Below are 18,206 nucleotides of genomic sequence, written 5' to 3' on the forward strand. Positions count from 1 at the left end.
GAAGCGCGTCCCACAGTGGAGGTGGCATCTGGACAAAGCTTTCAGGGATTAACAGGAGGTTGTCAGGCGAGGGTGGCATTCTGTCCATAGGAAAGAGCGTTGCAGGAGTGCAGTGTAGCTGTTGCCGGAGAGTTGGACGGATCCTGAACGCCACTGCCGTGGTGCTCAACCATCCTGGCAGCACCGGCCTGCCAGCCTGCCCTCGCCCTCCATATCTGCTGTCACCTGCCTGATGTCAGGGTCCAGGCCTGGGCTGTGGCGGCTGCTGGAGGGACTGATGGTTGGGTGGGCACCAGCGCCTGTGTTTCTGGTAGGTGAGCTCTGCTTGGCAGAGCAGGAGGCTCCAGCCACAGTGGTTTCACAGGAACTCCGAGAACTGTAGCTAGGCTTGCCGCTGGCCCTCAATGGATGGGTGCTGACCTGTCCTTTGGGCCTCTTTCCTCAGGTTGGAGTCTGTCAGGCTGGAGTACCGCGCAGGGCTGAAGAATATCGCCAACACGCTCATGGCCAAGGCGCTCCAGGAGTGCCCCAACTCGGGTAAGGGACCTCCCGGCTTCCTGGACTCGCGGGCAATAGCATTTCCGGGGGGAGTGGGTCTCGGGGTTCAGACACCCTGTTAAAGTGTTGTGTCTGTCAGAGTTTCAGCTGTACCTGGTCTCTCAGACATGTGAACTAATCCTCAGTCTCGGTTGTGGGGAGTTTGACTTCGTGTCCTGGTGCTCTGCCATTAGTTTTTCTTCTGAAACCTAACTTCCGTTACCTTACTCTGCGTTTAAATGTACATGCGCTGTGAACAGATTTGGGGTAAAAAATAAATAAATAAATAAATAAACTGAAAAATCACCTGTAAGCCCACTACTGAGAAATTGTCACTTTTGACTGATTTGTATTATAACTTGTGTTTCTGCACAAAACCCAAGTCCTACTGTATGTTTAGTGTTGTGCCTTGTTTTATTTTGAGAGTGAGCAAGTGAGTGAGTGAGCAAGCGCAAGTGGGGGAGGGGCAGAGAGCAAAAGGAAGAAAGGGAGAATCCCAAGCAGGCTCCACACTGTCAGTGCAGAGCCTGAATTGGGGCTTGAACCCATAGACTGTGAGATCATGACCTGAGCCAAAACCGAGAGTCGGACACTTATCCAGCTGAATCCTCCAGGCACTCCTGTGCCTTGTTTTAAAGCTGAAAGTGTCCGTGTAGATGTACCAGAAGTCTACCACTCACCTGCTGGTCAGTTTGAATCTTTAATAATATTTCTGATTGTTTTGTTGCAATAAATCCTTAGAGGTGAAATTGTGGTGTCAGTGGGAGTGTACCTTGAAGGTTTTGGGTGCTTCCTTCCTAGTCGCTGCCAGAACTCAGCTGGCCCACGCCATCAGAGCTGCTGTGGGGCAGGCGGCTGGTGCAGCCTTTGCAGCTTTGCCCACAGACGTGGGAAGGGTGGGGGGTGGGGGCGTCTGAGTTGTGGCGTCCTTGTGTCTGAACTTCAGGTGTCCTGTGGTCTGAAGCCATCTTTCTTGAGGCAAGGCCCCAGAGGAAGACCAAGAGTGTCGACGCCCTGAAGAAGTGTGAGCATGACCCCCACGTGCTCCTGGCTGTGGCCAAGTGAGTAAGGGGCCCTTGCGGGTTTGCTGACCCTTCAGGACCTGATGGGCCCTCTTAGGGTCCTTGGCCACCAGCGTTCTGTGATGAGCACTTCTGCTTTGGCCCAAGGCAGGCCCACCTCCAGGCAGAGGCCATGCGGATATGTGCTGCCCCAGGGGCCTACGCTGTCCCTGGCCCACAGATAGGCGGCTTCCTCTGGGCCCAGCCCTCCTTTCCCCTGTGCTGGGCTCCTTCTCACAGGACTGCGCTCTCAGTCTGGGCACTTCGCAGTTTACGTCTACATGCGTACTAGGTCGAAAGATAGAGACAGCCTTGCTGACAATGGTCCACACGGAATTTATAAGCAAGTCTCCTTTGGCTCAAAGGGCTATAAGCAAGGAAGTTGTTTTTCTTGTGTCAGTGTGAGAAAGCACTTTCACTTTGGTGACAATCCCGGGTCCGTCGGTCAGGCCCAATCAGCAAGTCGGCAGGTGCAGAGATGCACATGCCAGAGAACCTCTTTCCTTTAGGGTGTATGGTTCAAGGGCAACAGGAGGTCAGTGAGTGACCTCCCACCATCAGCTCGTACATTGGGTGCTGGGATCAGGGGCTCCCTAGGGAGGCATGTGGTGTGTGAGGCGTGGAAGGGAGCTCGGGGCCTCAGGAAGATTGAGAGATTATGGCCAGGGCACGGAGGGCCGGTGAGCAGGGTGGGGGCTGAGCATGCTCAGAGGAGGCCAGGAGGTGACTGGTGTGTTTGAGGTGGGGGGCGTCAGGAGGAACTTTGGCTGGGCTCTTGGGACTGCTGCTCAGGCCTCCCCTTGAGGATTAGGGTTAGGGCGTATATGGCCCAGGAGCCCCCGCACGCTGTTGCTGGGCCACCGCAAGGCATGCACAGGCGGCGGCGGCCCCACCCGCTCAGTCCTAGCGGGCACCTCCTCTCCAGCTGCTGTGAGGCTGAGGACACTGTGCGGAGACGCTTCCCTCTGGCTCCTGAGGCCCAGCTCGGCCCCACCGGGGGCTCCCTCCTGCCCTGTGCTTCCGCCTCCCAGAATGACTGTTCTGTGCGATACTGATAGGGCGGCCGTAAAACCTCATAAAAGGCTTTGCTAAAGCAAATAAGTCACTCCTTGCTGCTCCCAAATTGGTGTCCTGTGTACCTGCTATCTGAGTTTGTGTTCTTTAAGTCATAGTTTATCTAACACTCAGCAATTAAGAATACCACAGGGCTTAAAAAACAATCAAGCTATCAGAGCATGAAATTACTCCGTTTTGTAAGTGAGACCAGCCCACACTGCCGCCCTGGATGGCAGGTTAGTGGTGAGATGGTCTGCTTTTGTGCCTATGGCCAGAGGACAGTGGGACTGGGTGGGTGGTGGAAGCCACGCAGGGTCTCAGCTGTCAGAGTGCTCGCCCGACCCACCTCCTGCCGCCACTGACGTGGGGGGGTAGCGGCACTCCCGGGTCCTTGGGTGGGTTTCCGAGGGTCCTCACTTGTGCTTCCAGCACGGGCCTTGTTTGCAGCTATATGTGTCTGCTGTGGGCCCGAGTTCTGGCGCTGAGCCGAGGCGCATCTTGTCCATGATGGGTGGGTCCCTGCTAGAGGCCGTGTCGTGGGGCAGAGATCCAGAAGGAATCTATTGAGGAGCAGGCTCCACTTAACTTTCCCCAATCAAAGTCTTTATTGTAAGGTTTACTTTTATCTTCTTGTATTTTACCCAGAGGAAAATAGTAATTTAAAGGAGCTTGAAATGCTTGCTCTGTGTGGACTTTTTAAGAAACAGCCTGTTTAGACCCTTGAAGGACAGTTGCAGCTTAGTGATTGGAGTGACACCCAGGTAGCCAGTCCGCGTTCCTCAGCTCTCCTGCTGGGAGCTCAGAGGCTCGCCAGGGAGAGGCTAAAACGGATGTGCCAGAGCCAGGCCATGCCCGGGGCATCTGTTGCCTGTGCTGGCTCCCCACCCCCGCCTCAGGCCCCATCAGACATGGCCACTTAGCTGGGTCCCTGCGCTCATGCTTTGGACAGGCTGTTCTGGAGCGAGCGGAAGATCACCAAGGCCAGGGAGTGGTTCCACCGCACGGTGAAGATCGACTCGGACCTGGGGGATGCCTGGGCGCTCTTCTACAAGTTTGAGCTGCAGCATGGCACAGAGGTGAGGTGCTGCTCCCCAGGCAGCCTCGGGGCAGTGGGGGGGGGGCGGGGAGGGGGCACAGGGGTCCCTCCTGATGGTGTCTGCTTCTGTGTCTGCTTTCTAGTTAGAGCCTTCTAGCCTCTTAGCCTGAAATGTAGATGTCTGGGGGATTTTAAGTGGTCTGTTAGCATCTTTTGATGAGCTGGTTGGTGACTGGGGCGTGGGGTCACGGTAGAAATGGGGATGGGATTCAAGCCCTGAAGATTGTCCTTCTGCCTGGGCAAGTTCTGTCCTACTGGACATGAGCCAGGGCATGCCTTCGGGGCCTTGGAGTCCCTATGGGAAGTGGAAGCTGTTTCACGGGGCGTCCGGGAAACTGCTCAGGCACTTGTATGGGGCACAGACTCGGAGGCCTGACTGGCCTCAGCACCTGCGTGCCATCAGTGCCGCGGTGGGGCACCTCCGAGGCCACTGTGCCCCCTGCCTGCCAGGCCCAGGGCTGCGAGGCCGGGTGAGCGTGGCGGGGCAGGAGTGAGGGGCAGCCTGGGAGGAGCCCTGTCTCAAGTGCCCTGTCGTCCTCACCCAGGAGCAACGGGAGGAGGTGAGGAGGCGCTGTGAAAACGCGGAGCCACGGCACGGGGAGCTGTGGTGTGCCGTGTCCAAGGACATCGCCAACTGGCAGAGGAAGATTGGGGAGATCCTAGTGCTGGTGGCAGCCCACATCAAGAACACCTTCTGACCCCCCGGGGCCTGTAGGGTGTGGCCCTCGCGTTAGCACATAGAGGAGCATGTGGTGGTGACAAGAGGGATGGAAGGGGCCCTGAGCCATCCATCCATCCTGCTCTTTAATTAAAGGTTTTCCAGATAGCTTGTCTGGGTTGGTGACCTGCTGGTTTTGTCTGTGTGATCGTCCCCTGCCTTCCCGTAAGTGCTTCTGCTGCCCCAGTGTGCTCTCTGGCTGCGTCCTGGGCTCACCAGGGCTCTTGGAGACAGCCTGGACCCTGCAGGGGAAGCTGTGGGACCCCCTGAGATGCTGTGGGAAGGGAAGGGTGGGGTACATTCTGGGAACAGTGGGGCTCTTCCTGGTGACTCACTCTTCCCCGGGACATCTCAGGTCTGCCCGCTAGGGTACGTGGCTGTCTTGAGTGAGTGCAGACACCGGGCCCAGCTTCCCAAAGTGCTTTTCAAGTGTGTTGCTAGGGGTCGCAGGGAGGCCTCCCTTGGCCGTGTGTCGGAGGGAAATGTTACCGGTAAGAGCTTTTCTCACAGGTGCTCGTGGGTTTATTTTTATCATCCATAATTTGTAGTCAACAATTTGTTCTAGAGCACTTATAAGTCCTCATCTCTGGACTGAAAAGTGCATAGCCTGGGAGACTGAGCATATTTGCACCGTATGTGCTGTGTGAGGATAAAGGACTGCCTCACACTTTGGACCCGTGTGTGTTCAACTGGAAACCAGCAGATTCTCTTCCAAGGGGTGTGTTGGCCATGGCTGCAGACATCTGGCCGGAGGTCTTGCTTGTCCAGAGGCTGTGGGCCAAGGAGAAGAGATGCTACCTGTGACATACGGTGACAAGAGCTGGCAGCTGTGCCACACGTTCACATGAGAGAAGATTCCAGACAGGCTGCTTGGGGCTTCTTGGTGCCTCTCGGTTCCTGGTGACCCCGACGAGGGGCCTGTTGTGGGGACAAGCTACTGACACATGGCTCAGCCCTCTCCAGGCAGCCAGGGTTGGGGAACATTTGCCGCAACACCGGCGCCGAGGCCCGGCAGCTCTGCCTGGAGAGTGCAGGCCCTACGGGTCCACCTCTGCTCCGGGAGCCACAAGGACACTGCCGTCCCAGAGCAGGGAGAGAGCACCCCTGTGGCCGGGAGCCCCCTCCCAGACTGAGTCTGGGCACGCTCCCTCTGCTTCAGGCCCAAGGAGCAGAGCGGGGTCTCCCAGCGTCTTCACGGAGACTTCGGGGTTTCCTCCCATCTCATGGAAGAGGCGGGAGGGATCCTGCCTGTTACACTCATCACATTGAAGAAATATTCCTGAAGCTTTTGGGCATTTGAAAGCTAGCCTGTTGCTGTGTAGATGCAGAAAACCGAGGCCCAGGGAGGGGCTGTGACTGGCTGTAGTCCCAGGGGCCGCTGGCAGCCTTCTGTGCTCTGAGTTGGATGTGGCTTCTCCTGGGCACTTTTCTGACCTCAGTGTCAGGTGCGGCCTCCTGCAGAGTCCTTGGAACGTTCCAGAGTACCTGGATCATCCAGTGTGGATATCTTCTCCTTTGCATGGGGGTTGTTTGCTCCGAGGTGGTTAAACTACTTTTCTCCCTGGGACAAATGACCTAGGCTTCTCTTCAGCTGGTATTTCTTGAGCTCCAGCCCAAGGCAAAGTTGGGTTCTGCAGGCTGCCCTTGTTCTGAGGTGGTGCTTGTGGGGTTGCGAGCCTGTTTGGGCGAGTGGCCGTGATCTCCCCCAGCAGAAGACCCCCTCAGCTCAGGAGGGATGAGCAGTAGGAGGAGCCTGGGAAGTCCCATCCCGGGACCGGCTGGGGCAGGGCCCTCACAACGTCAGGGTGCAGCAGCCGGTGGCTGCGGTGAGATAGGTCCAGCTCACCTGGTTCTGCAGCAGCCGAGTTCCTGGGAGAGGCGGCACCTGCTGACCGCTGAGGAAGTCCCCAGTGGAGGGTACAGACAGGCCCCTGGCCTCTTCTGGCTCCCCTACCCCAGCTGGTCCCAGCATTGCTCACTGGACACCCTACCTCCTCCTCGACAGTACAGACCTTCCTGGGGCTGTTGGCTCAATCCAAGACCCACTGGATGGGAAAAGAGCCTGCAGCTGCTGGGCTCCAGGGTCAGGTTAATTGAAGAAGCAATTGGATAGGAGGTGGGGAGAGGGAGGGGGTAGGGCTGGGATTGTGGGGCCTCCCTCCTACTCCCTCCCTCCCTCCCTCTGCTCAGAGGAGCCAACTTCAAAAGCCTTGCCTGCCTGCCGCCAGCCCTCCCTGCTTCTGCCTGTCCTGGGAAGCCCTGTTGGCAGGCTTGGAGCAGGACCTGGGGTGGCAGCCACACTCCCTACCTGAGGACCCAGGATCATGTGCAAGGTCCACTGGCAGGAGTGAGGGAGGGCCTCACCCTGAGAGGCCCATGGTGAGCAGTGTGGGGCCACTGGGGAGGGGGCTCCCTTGGGCCAAGGGTTTGGGAGTGAGCAGGGTCCAGGGGAGGCTGCTTGACCCTCGAGTGGGAAACCTCCCTTGGTTCCCATCACCTTGGTCGGGAGGGCCTGGCTCTGGGTGCTCTTGTCTGTCCTTCCTGGCAGTGGGGGTTGGGGGTGGGAGGAAGGCAGGGGGTCTGCCGGGCAGTCCAGGTCAACGTGCAGGTAGGTGCCAGGGCTTCCCTGTTCTCACTGGCTGGGCTGGCCTCAGCCTTGGGCCCCTGGAGTGGGAGAGGGGCAGGCCTTCCTAGACCTGGGCACCCACAGCTCTTGTTCTTGCTGTGACCTCTGACCCCCCCCCCCAGCATGCCTGGGGGCAGATTTGAGGAGGGGCCACAGCTAAATGCATCTGCCCCTCCTGCCAGTGCTGCACCCCAGGTCTCCGGCTTGGTCAGGCTCCCCTCCCAGGGCTGGGAAGCCGAGTCGAGTCCTGCGTCTCGCTGGGTTCACATGATTAATTTTCCAGTCACTGTTTGACTCCAGCCTGGGGGCCTGAGGGTGGGTCTGGGGCCTGGGGCCTGGGAACTAGCTGGTCTTTCTCTTTGATGTTTGGGCTTCTAGGGGGAGGGTGGTGGTGGGCTTCTCCCCAAGCTAGTTCCTTCTGGAGGGGGGAATTCGTGAAAGGGATGTCTGGTGGGGCACAATGTGGCCCCTTTCTCCCTTGCCTCTGGGGGTTTCCCCAAGACTTCCTTCCCCTTGGAGGGGCGTGGCCTTGAGCTCTGAGCCCTCACCCCTGTCCTGGCTGGGCTGGAGGTGCATGGGTACCCCATTTCCCATGGCTGTGGGAGCAGGTCAGTTCTACCCCTGCTCTGGGGACCCAGAGGTGAGCAGTGTTCTGGGCAACAGGGCCAGGCTCTCCGGTGGAGGGTGATGTCTGGGAGGTGTGGGGATGAGTTCGGTCATGGCCAAGGGTGTGGCTATACTGGCAGGTAGTGTTTCCTGCTGGACCCCTCGACCTGGGTCAGCCCTGCCCTCCAGTCTTCTGGGCTCTCGGCTCCTTGCTCCCATGCAGAGCACTGGGTGTTCCTGCCTCTGGAGCCCTGTCTCCTTCCTGGCCCCTTGGGGCTAGTGGGCCTGTCTTCCGAACCTCCCCCTGCCCCACTCCCCCATCCTTCAGCCTGCCAATCTCTGCATCGAGGATCTCGATGTCTGGTTTGCAGACTTAACGTCTATTCTTCCCTCAGACTTGAAACAAGTCAGGGATTTGTCCTGCTAGACCCATGCCTACCCATGCCTGGGTTATGAATGCCACAGTGTACAGTTCAGAGAATCCCTAGTGGCTGTGGTAGGGGCTGTCCAGAGCAAATCGCCTGAGGGGTGGCTGTAGGGGAGGTCTCCTCTGCTGGCCTGGGCACCCCACCCTGACCCAGTGTCCTTTCCAGGTGCCTCTCAAGCCTGCACTCTGGGCGCTCCTGCTGGCTCTGCTGGGGCTTGCACCGGGCCAGGCAGGGCTCCGCACCTGCAGCGTCCCTGACGTGCTCCGCCACTACCGTGTGGTCATCTTTGAGGACCTGCAGGCCGCTGTGAGACAGGTTGGGCCAGGGGCGGGTCGGTCTGGGCCAGGCTCCCAACACCTCCATTTCATCCAGAAAAACTTGACCGGAGTGGCAGCCCTTGGATGGCGGGATCCGGCGGGAGCTTCCTGCAGTGCCCAGAAGGTATGGGGAAGACTCTCTCTGCTCCCCTCTGGGGCCTCCTCCCCATAAAGTCTTCCCCCAGCCCCCAGTTTCCTCCCCTCCTTTCCCAGGAGCACGATATCCTGCTGTCCATTGCGTCCCTGGGTCGGACCCTGCGCAGGGTAGTAGCCCGGGGCCGCCGCCGAGGGGCACTGGAGAAGGCCTCGTGGGCTGTGGCCCTGCGCACTGAAGCACTGATGCGGCGCCACTGCTGGACGCTGCGCCAGGTGTGTGGGGCCAGACCCGGGTCCCTCCCCTTGCCCAGGCCCCCTGAGCCTCCCACGGCCCCATGGTGTCCCCACCTGGGAGGGGGAGGGGCGCGTGCAGGAACCCGGGCACTCGCTCACCTTCCCGCCCCTGACAGCGGAGGCGGCGGCCCAAGAGGCACCCTCCCCGGCGTCGCCGCAGCCGTAGCCGGAGGCGGCTCCTCCTGCGCCTCCTGGACACCATCGCCACCTGCTGGGAGAAGCTCTTCGCGCTGCGTGCAGCCGCCACGGAGGGCTCCTAGCGCGTCCTGCGCGGGCCAGAGAAGAGCCGGTGGGGGCCGCGGGGCCTGGGAACCAGCTTCTTTTGGTGACAACCGCCTTGTCTCCCTCTTGTTGGCTTACTGCTGAGTCCAGGCCACTCCCTGTGGTGGCCCGTGCTCCTTGGAGGGCCCTGGACCTGGACATACTCCAGACGCCAAGCCAGGACTCAATAAACTGCTGGTGCTGCGGTCTGGTCTTCTTCCCTTCGCCTGCTGGTGGTGGGGCCCGCCGCCCCTGCGTCTGTGCCAGCAGGGCGAGGGTGCGGGGGGGGGGGGGGGGGGGGGGGGGGGGGGGGGGGGGGGGGGGCCACAGGCCGCTTGGGAGCGAGCCCCTCTGCTAGCTGCGCTCCCAGCCTCGGGCAGCAGGGGGCGAGTGGGGACGCTGGACGGCACTCCCCTCTCAGTGGACGGCTCTAGGCTTGGGGGGCGGGGTGAGGAGGGGCTCCATCGGCCCAGAAATGTCCGGTATCCGTCCTGCTCCACTCTGGAATGGGGGAAGGGGTGGAAATGGAGGGGAAGGGAAGGCTGAGCTTTGTGAATTCAGAGCAAAACAACCGGATAAAGGAAACGAGCCTGAAGGGAAGCCAGAGTCGCTGGCCCTGGCTGCAAGTGGGGCCAGGCCATTTCCTGCGGCCCTGGGAGGGGTGGCCACAGCCCCCTCTGTGGGCCTGGACAGGCTGGTCAGGGAACCCACTGCCTTGTGCTCTGAGACCATATGTTTGCTTGGTGGGGTGAGGGTCCCTGCCCGCAGCTGCATAGACCCGGGTGTCCGTGACCCCTGCCCCAGTCACAGCCTGTGGAGGAGTGGGGAAAGTAGGGCAGCAGAGCACCTGGCCAACAAGGATGCCTGTTGGACTCAGCACCTCACATACTCCTTTCTGACAGGTGGATGGACCAAGGAGGCACCAGAGCACGCCTCGCCTCGGGGGCACCCTGGCAGGGCAGACGAGGAGGGGATGCAGAGAGGCCTTCATCGCGGGGCAGTCAGCATTAGCACAGAAGAAGAACTGGACCCTGACCCAGAACCCCACTGTACATGTGCAGTAGGAACTGTTGTGTCCCTGCTTCATAGATGAGGACACTGGGGCACTGGGAGGCTGCAGGTCTTGTCCCAAATCGCACGGCCAGGAAGTGTAAGAGCTGCGAAGAAGAGACCTTGGCCTTGAGCATGGTTCCACCCCATGTGTGCCCTGTGTGCAGGCCATAATGTGCAGCTGCCCTGGGGCCCCCGTTGTGGGGGTGCGGGGGCCGCCTACAGTGAGGGACTGCATTCCACTGATCTGTCAGGGCGGTGGCCCACCCACAGCACCCGCTTTCTCCTGCGGAGAGCAGGCAGGCTGTCCTGGGTGGAGGGGGCAGGTAGGAGGGGGAGCAGAAACCTCAGAGTTTTGGGGACATGACCTCTGAGTCCTGGACCATGACTACGTGGATGGGCAAGGTGCTCTTGCACCCTGACCCCACTCTTCCTCCCTGGAGGCTCCTGCCAGAGCCCGTCTGGTAGTGTGTGTATGTGTGTGAGCATGTACACGGGTGCTGAGGGGTTGCCTATGAGGATATGCACACAGGTGTGTGTGCGTGCAAGTCTGGGCATGGGTCCAGTCCCCTGCCCTCCCCTGGCCTGGCAGAGCTCCCCACTTTCAGGTGGCCCTCCTGGAGTCTAACTCTGGTCTATCCTGGCAGAGTTAGCACCTTGGGTCAGAGACTGGAGGCCTGTGGCCTGAGCTAGCAGAACCCAAGTTGTTCTCAGCGTGAGCCCCCACCCCACCCTGTCCGCCCTCTGCCCCTGCTCTTGAGACCTCAGACAGAACGCGTGGCCCCCATGTTGGGCAGAGGCCCTGAACATCCTTCCTGGCCTTCCCTCTGCCAACACCCCGACAGCAGCCCAGCATCATGGGCGCGGGCACCTGGGCCTGGTCCCCGTGTCTCAGACACCATCTGCATGGGCTCCCCATGGCCTCTGTAACAAATTAACACAGACTGTTCAGCTTAACACAATAGAACTTTCTTCCCCTACAGTTCTGGAGACCAGAAGTCCAAGATCATTATCGCAGGCTTGAGATCGGGTTGTTGTAGGGCTGATCTCCCTCCCAGGACCAATCCATCCAGGCTTCTTGCAGCCTCCGGAGGCTCCAGGTGTTCTGGTGGCCACATCACTCCAGCCCGCTGCCTTCTTCACATGGCCTTCTCTTTCTTACAAGGATCTTTGCCCTGGGCTAAGGGCTGCCTGGGTAACCAAGACTGATTTCATCTCCAGATCCTTAGTTGTATCTGCCAAGACGCTTTTTCCTAAATAAGAATCCACCTCCCAAAACCTGGGAGTTCTTTCTTGGGGCCATCATTCAACACACTGTTGTGTCTTTCCTCACAAAGGATGGCAGCAAGTTGGGCTTCTGGGACAAAGTTCACTAGTCCAGCGTGGGGACATCCCAACCAGACCAGGTCTCAGGACCTGTGTAGAGCCACAGCGACCTGCCAAGGCACAGACCAGAAGGAGAGCCAGGGATGCCCTGCTCAAACCCCAAGATGTTCGTTTTCATGTTAGCACCAGCGCCCCCTCTGTGGCTTGTTCACCATAGGCCAAGCTGCTCAGTAACTGCTGGCTGGAACTGACCAGAACCAGCAAAGACAGAGGGGTGCTCAACCAGGGACAGAGCCGTAGGCCTCTCCTGCGTGTCTTTGCACTTGCATCCGCAAGGCTGGCATGTCCTGCCCTCCTTGCTGTGGCCTGAGCCTGGTTCTTCCCCTGTAAAAAACAACAACAACAACACTGGTTTTGGGGGCACGTGCATGGTCAGGTTGGGGCCTGCACCCAGTGGCGTCCCGTCCATACACGTTCCTTCTCAGCTGCTTCCAGGGAAGTGGGGGCTGTGTCCCAGAAGGAGGGACTGTGCCAGGGTGGTAGATGGGGCTGCAGGGCACTGGCCAGGGTTTCATAACTCTCTGAAGCCAGGGAGCCAGACCCCCCATGTGCAGCACCAAAAGGAGGGGCAGCTGGTTGACTTTGAAGGGTCCCCTGTGTCCCACGGCCTCCCCAGACTGGGAGCCTTTGAAAGAACATCTGGAACACGGGCGACTGGCAAACTAGTCTCTGGATTTGAAAACCAAGAAGTTAATCCGATTTTGCCACTTGTGTGTTTCCCACCCCCACCCACACACTCCTCTCTCCCCACCCCTGCTTCCCACCTCTGCTGCTTTCCAAGCAGAGCCACACCAGTCCAGTGTGACCCTCCTGAGGGCTACAGATTGCCTCTGCCCTGCCCAGCACCTCCTGCCACGACCCCTCCCTTACCAGTGCAACCTGACTGAGCAAGGGGAGGTGGTGGGAAAGATGAGTGTCTGCCATGCCCGGACCCTGGACAGATGCAGCTCTGGTTCCATGGAGCCATGGCTGTGGGGCAGGATGTGAGTTAGCCAGCCCCTGCATCTGGCGCTGGGTGCTGAGAAGGCACGGGGCCACACTCGGCCTGGGAGGAAACACCTGCACCCAGACCTGAAGGGTCTCGCCTGGCACTTGGCCCTTGTATGTGAGTCTGAGCGTGTGGTCCCCTAGCCTGCAGGTGTGCAAGGAGGCCGCCTGACCCATCTGTGGTTGGTGTGGGAACAAACAAGGTCCTCTGCTCCAGGAAGCAAAGCACATACTCCGGGAGGGTCAGGGGTGGGGGGCGGTGCCAGGTGCTGCAACCCATTGTCCCTGCCAGTGGCCTGCAGGACCCTGGGGGGCTCCCAGGGACAGCCCCCATCCTGTCCCCTCCCTAGGAAAAGACCCAGCTTTGTAAACACAGGAGCAAACAATAACCATCATCCTCCCTAACCCCAACTAACCCCCACCTTCAGAGCCTCCCTCCTGAGGAACCAGCAGGGAACCCACTCTTGCTAGGGGAAATGAGCCCTGTTTTAGGGCGGGTGGGGGGGGGTGGGAAGGTCAGGACCTTGGGGGGCATGTACTGTGGGGGAGGTGGGTCAGCCTGGGGTTGGATACTGGCCCCTGGGTCACCTCTGTGTGGTGTGTTTATGTTTATCTTTTTTAGTGCTCTCTGCACCCAAACGTGGGGCTCAAACTCACAGCCCTGAGGTTGAGAGTAGAATGATCTTCCCACTGAGCCACCCAGGTGCCCCAGGCTGTGTCTTGATGGGATCTGGGCTCACCTCTGTGGGGGCCACAGCCTGGCTCAGTTAAGTCCTGTCACAAGTCGTGTTGCCTCCCTCCACAGCCCAGTTGTGACCTTTGTATCTTGGGGGTGAGGGAGCCGGGGCTCCCCGCCAGGTGAGCAGGCCCTGTCCTCTGGTCGCGCCCTGTGTCCCCTGCCGGGCCTGTGCCGGGGCGTGAGGCCAGGGGTCCCGGCTGTGGCCCAAGATAAGCGCCGCACCCGGCGGCCACTTCCTGCACTTCCTCCCAGCGCCGCCGCTGCGCGCCCCTTCCTGTTTTCTCGGTGCGCAGGCTGGCAGGAGCGTGGGATACGGGGCGGGGTCATAGGGTACGGGGCGGGGTCATGGCGCCCATGGGTGGGCCGTGGGGCATGGGGACGGGATCGTGGGGCACAGGTTGGGTAATGAGGCTCGGGGACAGGGTCGTGGAACACAGAGGTAGGATCGCAGAGACAGGACTGGGTCGTGGAGGACAAAGTGCGACTGCAGAAAACATGGGGGTGGGCGGGGAGCCCCCACCATGCGGAGCCTGCACCCATGGGACCCTGCCTGGCTTCCCTGAGGGCCAAGAGGTGCGGAGGGAGCCCAAGAAGCGTTATGGATGGAAACGCAAAGAGGAGGAACCTTGGCGTTCACAGCGCTGTCCTTCTAGGTCCTGGGCCAGGAGCTCCCACACAGCTCCCACACAGCTCCCACACACCTGATCGGAGGGTCCCTCCCCAGCGTGGGGCAGGAGTGGGGGGTAGGCTGGGTGAAGGCTGAACCTTGGACTGGCATCTTCTCTAGCATGTGCCTCTCATATACTTAATCTACTTGCTCAGACGGTCATTAGAGATATACATCTATGTACTTTTAATGAACATGCACGCCACGCAAAACCTTTGTACACGAGTGTTCACTGCGGCATTATTCACAACTGGAACGCATGGAAACAATCCAAATGTCCATTGGTTGGTGAACAGATAAATAAAATGTGGTCCAGTCACACAGTGGAATAGTCCTCAGTCTTACAAAGGAATGAAGTTCATACACCACAAACGGAAGAACTCTGAAAAGGTCATGCACAGTGAACAAAGACAGCCAGCCTCAAAATCCACTTATTGTACGATTCCATTTACGTGAAATGTCCAGAACAGGCAAACCCACAGACACAGAAAGTAGATGATGTTCCCTGGGGGCTGGGAAGTCACTGCTAACAGTGAGGGGTTCTTTCTGAAGAGGTGGGGAAACACTAAAATGAGGCGCGGTGGCTGCCCAGTCCTGGGAATGCGCTAAAACCACTGACTTAGCTGCCAGCAAACCTATGTAGGTCTTGTAGAATGTGGGCTGAGTGCTTGCGTTGCCAAGAGCATTTGTCCAGCTGAGTGGAGGGTGACTTAGGTCCGTCCTTGCCTGCCCATCATGGCCTTGTTGGGATCGGATATATGAATGAGCGCAGCCTTGGCCCTGGCGTATCTCCTGGTAGGCTATGTGGCTAGTTGTGTGTGTGGTGTTCCCAAGGGTGTCCAGGGGATGACCAGAGAGGGAGAGGGTGCCCTGATCTACCCCCAGCCCCACCCTCCCTGATCCTCCTCCCCTAGGCTCCTTGCTGGAGAAGGTTCCACACCCTGGCCCAGGTCTCTCCAGGGCCCGGCTGAGTCCCGGGTGTGGGAGCTGTGGCTAGTGCCAGGCAGGGCTGCTAGAACTCCCTGCCAGGAGCTAGGCCACCAGGGTCTGTTCCTGGTCAGCCTGACTCAGCGGGAGCTGGGGGCGGGGACTTCCCTTTTCTGACCCTTGGGGAAGCAGGTGGGTGGAGCCAGGAGGGGAACTGGTTGGAAACCTGACCCAGGGCTGGAGCCACCCAGTCCGGGGCTTGGGGGTGCTGTTGCTGTGGTTCTGCCAGAGACAGCTGTTCCCTCCAGGAAGGGCAGAGACAGACCCCTTGGATAGCTCCCCAGGCAGGGCCCTGAGCACAGGGTCCTTTGAAGAGACCCCTCCCCACCCTCCTGATCTAGCCCACCACTGAGGGCAATGGCTGAGGAGCTGCTATTGGAAACAGCTGCTCTCTGTGGGAGGCCCTCTCCTGTCCTTATTCCGGATCCTGCTCCTGGACTCCCTCAGCCCCTGGCGGTGGGGACTGGCTCCAAATTGGGGCCCCCCACTGGCCGCCTGCCTTGCCACCGTGGGAGGGGTTTCTAGGGGTCCAGCTGCTCTGCCTTCTCCCTACCGGGGCAATGGTGTGTGCTGTTCCCAGCCCCCCAATGCACCCTTGTGGCTCCCCATCCTACTGACCTCAAGGGGCCTTCTGGGTGGGATAAGGGTGGGGCGAGGAGCCCAGAATGGAGGATCGGAGAGCATTGCTCCATATTGCTCCAGCCTGTGCCGGAAAACAGGAAAGAAGGACGCAGCCGACTGTGTCTGCTAGTCTGGCATCTTCTTCTGTGCGTGTCCATGGGTGTCTCTGGGGCGGGGCCCGGTGGGGCGATGGACAGGGCCTCAGCCCAGGAAGGGGCTGAGAGGGCCGTTCGGACAGCTTCCGGCAACCTCCCTCCTACCTGCCCGGGCCAGTGGGCGGAGCGAGGGGATGGGAGGGTCCCCACCTAGTGCAGGGGCTCCTGGACTCTGCCTGCTATGGGTCCCCACAGTGGGGCACTCTTCTATCCAGCTGACCTAGGGCTCTAGGAGGTGGGTCCCCCATCCTCCCACCAGGGGGCAGGCACAGAGCAAGCAGACCAGGAGCTGGTGGACCCTGAGAGTTGGTGACCACACTCTAGGGTCATGTGCTTGTCTCCATGCATGAGTCTAGGACTCAGCATTGGGGCCTCCAAGCACTCCCACTCCAAACCCTTGACAAACGTGGCTGCACTGGACCACCCTTTTCCCCTGTGCCTCAGCAACCCTGCCATGCACCATACTTGTGTACATTTGGAGGGAGCAGATGGTGTCCTTGTCTTGTGGGCTATTTCTGACCCTCCTCCCACCAGGTGTCTCTTTCCACTTGAGTCCATCTCCTGTCCTCTTTGGCCAGTCTGCCTCTGTTCCTTTAGATCTCTGTCTCATTGTCTGAGTTTTTGGGCCTTGGTGCTGATGAGGTGGGGATAGGGGGCCCATGACATTTAATAGAGAGGTGATGTCATCTGCCTCTGAGAAGCAGGATACCAATAGAAACAGCCCTGTGCCGTTTGCCTCACCACACACTCAGGCAGCAGACCCACATGTGTGGACACCCAGGTTTACACCCAGACACATGAACATCCCAGCCCCAGGCTTATTGCACAATGTGCACACAGACACAGCCAGCACGGATGGGTACATACAGTCACACGGTCACAATGTCACAGCATCACACCCATGCTCAGAGCCTCCCATGCACACACACGCATGCACACTCGGGCTCACACATGTGCAGTGAGATTCAGGTCCACCTGCACTCAGCACCATACAGAACCCAGACGGCTCACAGATGCACGGGAGACTGAGTTGGGAGTGACTTTTCCACATCAGCTCTTCGGTGAGGGGGCATCAGAAAGAGACTAGGGAACCAGGAAGTATGGAAATAGGGTGCCCAGTTCTGTTGGGATGGGGAAAGGGCTGGTGTGAAAGCTCCAGAGTCAGGGCCTGTGCCTCCCTGCTCGGGTTTTTGACTTGTCACTGGGAAACAGCACGGGGGTGTGTCGTGGTGCTGCCTGTTCTGGGGACACTAGTTTAAGAATGACAGACAGAGCCCTGGGGATCGGGCTGGGCATATAGGTGTCCACCCTGCCAGCCTCCTTTGGAGAGGAGCACAGTCCTGAGCAGTAGTCCCTGGGCGTGAAGGAAGTTTTATTTATGTATTTATTTTTAATTTAATTTATTTATTTTGATGAAAGTTTCAAAGAGCGGAGGATAATGAAACATAGGTGGAGGTGTGGGGGCTGGGCCACCTCTATTATGCTTGAGTTAAAATAGGGGGTTGGGACAGGAGGGGAACGGAAGGCTGGGGGGGGGTGCCCACACCTCCCGCCTCCCACCAACTCTGTCTGGGGGAGCATTTTGGAAGGATGGAGAAGTAGGTATTTTGGGGTCCAAGCTGGGGGCAGTCTCCCTGGAGGCTGTCTGGGGAAACGCACGTCCAGGGTCCTTGGGTGTGCCATTCTCCCTTCCCCCAACAAACCATAGCCTCGGGTGCGCAGAGGAAAGAGCGAGTCACTTTATTGTGGCCTCGCCTGGCCCGGGAGTGGGGGTGGGGACCCCAATCCTGCACCTCCTTTAAAGCAAACAAACATTGGTATTCCTCATATTTACGAAGCCTTGCTACATTGGTGCTTTTGATCAGTGAAACCCCTTGGAAGACAAAGTTTAAAAGTTTAATTAAAAATTAAATATGTCGTATTACGTATATAAAAGGCAAAGCGAAAAATACAGCCTGATTCTAGAAAATACACTGTAAGGAAAGAATTAGACGCTTCAGAAACTTAACCCTAGCAGGGCCAGCCAACAGGTGCGAGGCCTGGGCTTCCCGGAAAGGCCCCAGGACATGTAGGAAACACCCTCGCTGGGCGCCCGGGACCGGAGTAGCCGAAACGGCGCCTCGGAAGAGAGAGAGGGCGGGAGCGCGCGGCGGTGCGGTGGCCGCGGGAGGACACGCCGCGCGCCCCGGGGACCCGCCGGCCCCTCAGCCGGAGATGCAGGCGCTGTAGTAGACCGCGCTACTGGCGTCGGACAGCGCCGCGATCAGGCTGCTCTCCTCGGGGCAGGACATGGCTCGGGGACCCAGCTTGGCCAGCGCCACGTGGTACGGGAGCCCGGCCGCGTCGGGACGAGTCCGGCCGCAGTTGAGGTACTGGTCGAACTCGGTGAGGTCCACGTCGGCCCACAGGTCGGCGTTGGGCCCCAGCGTCTCGGCGCCCTCCGGCGGGGGGGCCTCGGGAGGCGGCGACAGCGGGCCGGGGTACGGGCCCGGGCCCGGCGCGGCCAGGGCGCCGTAGT

General features: G+C 59.4%; 3 protein-coding genes across 3 annotated transcripts in view; 2 read left to right on the forward strand and 1 right to left on the reverse strand.

Annotated features, from left to right (window-relative positions):
• Positions 1-4,594, forward strand: part of PRPF6 (pre-mRNA processing factor 6) — a 47,210-nt gene extending 42,616 nt beyond the window's left edge. The window contains exons 18-21 of the mRNA XM_029916072.1: positions 446-537; positions 1,484-1,598; positions 3,604-3,730; positions 4,296-4,594. Of these exons, the coding sequence (XP_029771932.1) occupies positions 446-537; positions 1,484-1,598; positions 3,604-3,730; positions 4,296-4,448 (487 nt within the window). The 3' untranslated portion in view covers positions 4,449-4,594. The remainder of the gene's footprint in view (positions 1-445; positions 538-1,483; positions 1,599-3,603; positions 3,731-4,295) is intronic.
• Positions 4,595-6,576: 1,982 nt separating this feature from the next.
• C12H20orf204 (chromosome 12 C20orf204 homolog) lies at positions 6,577-9,303 on the forward strand. Its single transcript, XM_029916074.1, has 4 exons — positions 6,577-6,847; positions 8,294-8,569; positions 8,659-8,814; positions 8,952-9,303. The coding sequence occupies exons 1-4, from the start codon at positions 6,845-6,847 to the stop codon at positions 9,093-9,095; spliced, it is 579 nt and encodes a 192-aa protein (XP_029771934.1). The 5' UTR covers positions 6,577-6,844; the 3' UTR covers positions 9,096-9,303.
• An 8,100-nt stretch (positions 9,304-17,403) lies between these two features.
• On the reverse strand, positions 17,404-18,204 carry SOX18 (SRY-box transcription factor 18; the record flags this gene model as incomplete). Its single annotated transcript, XM_029918005.1, has 1 exon — positions 17,404-18,204. A coding segment is annotated over one exon (312 nt), but the record flags the coding sequence as incomplete, so codon positions are not given.
• Positions 18,205-18,206: the final 2 nt, after the last annotated feature.

Source organism: Suricata suricatta, chromosome 12 (assembly GCF_006229205.1).
Source record: "Suricata suricatta isolate VVHF042 chromosome 12, meerkat_22Aug2017_6uvM2_HiC, whole genome shotgun sequence".
In the NCBI taxonomy this organism is placed as follows: Eukaryota; Metazoa; Chordata; class Mammalia; order Carnivora; family Herpestidae; genus Suricata; species Suricata suricatta.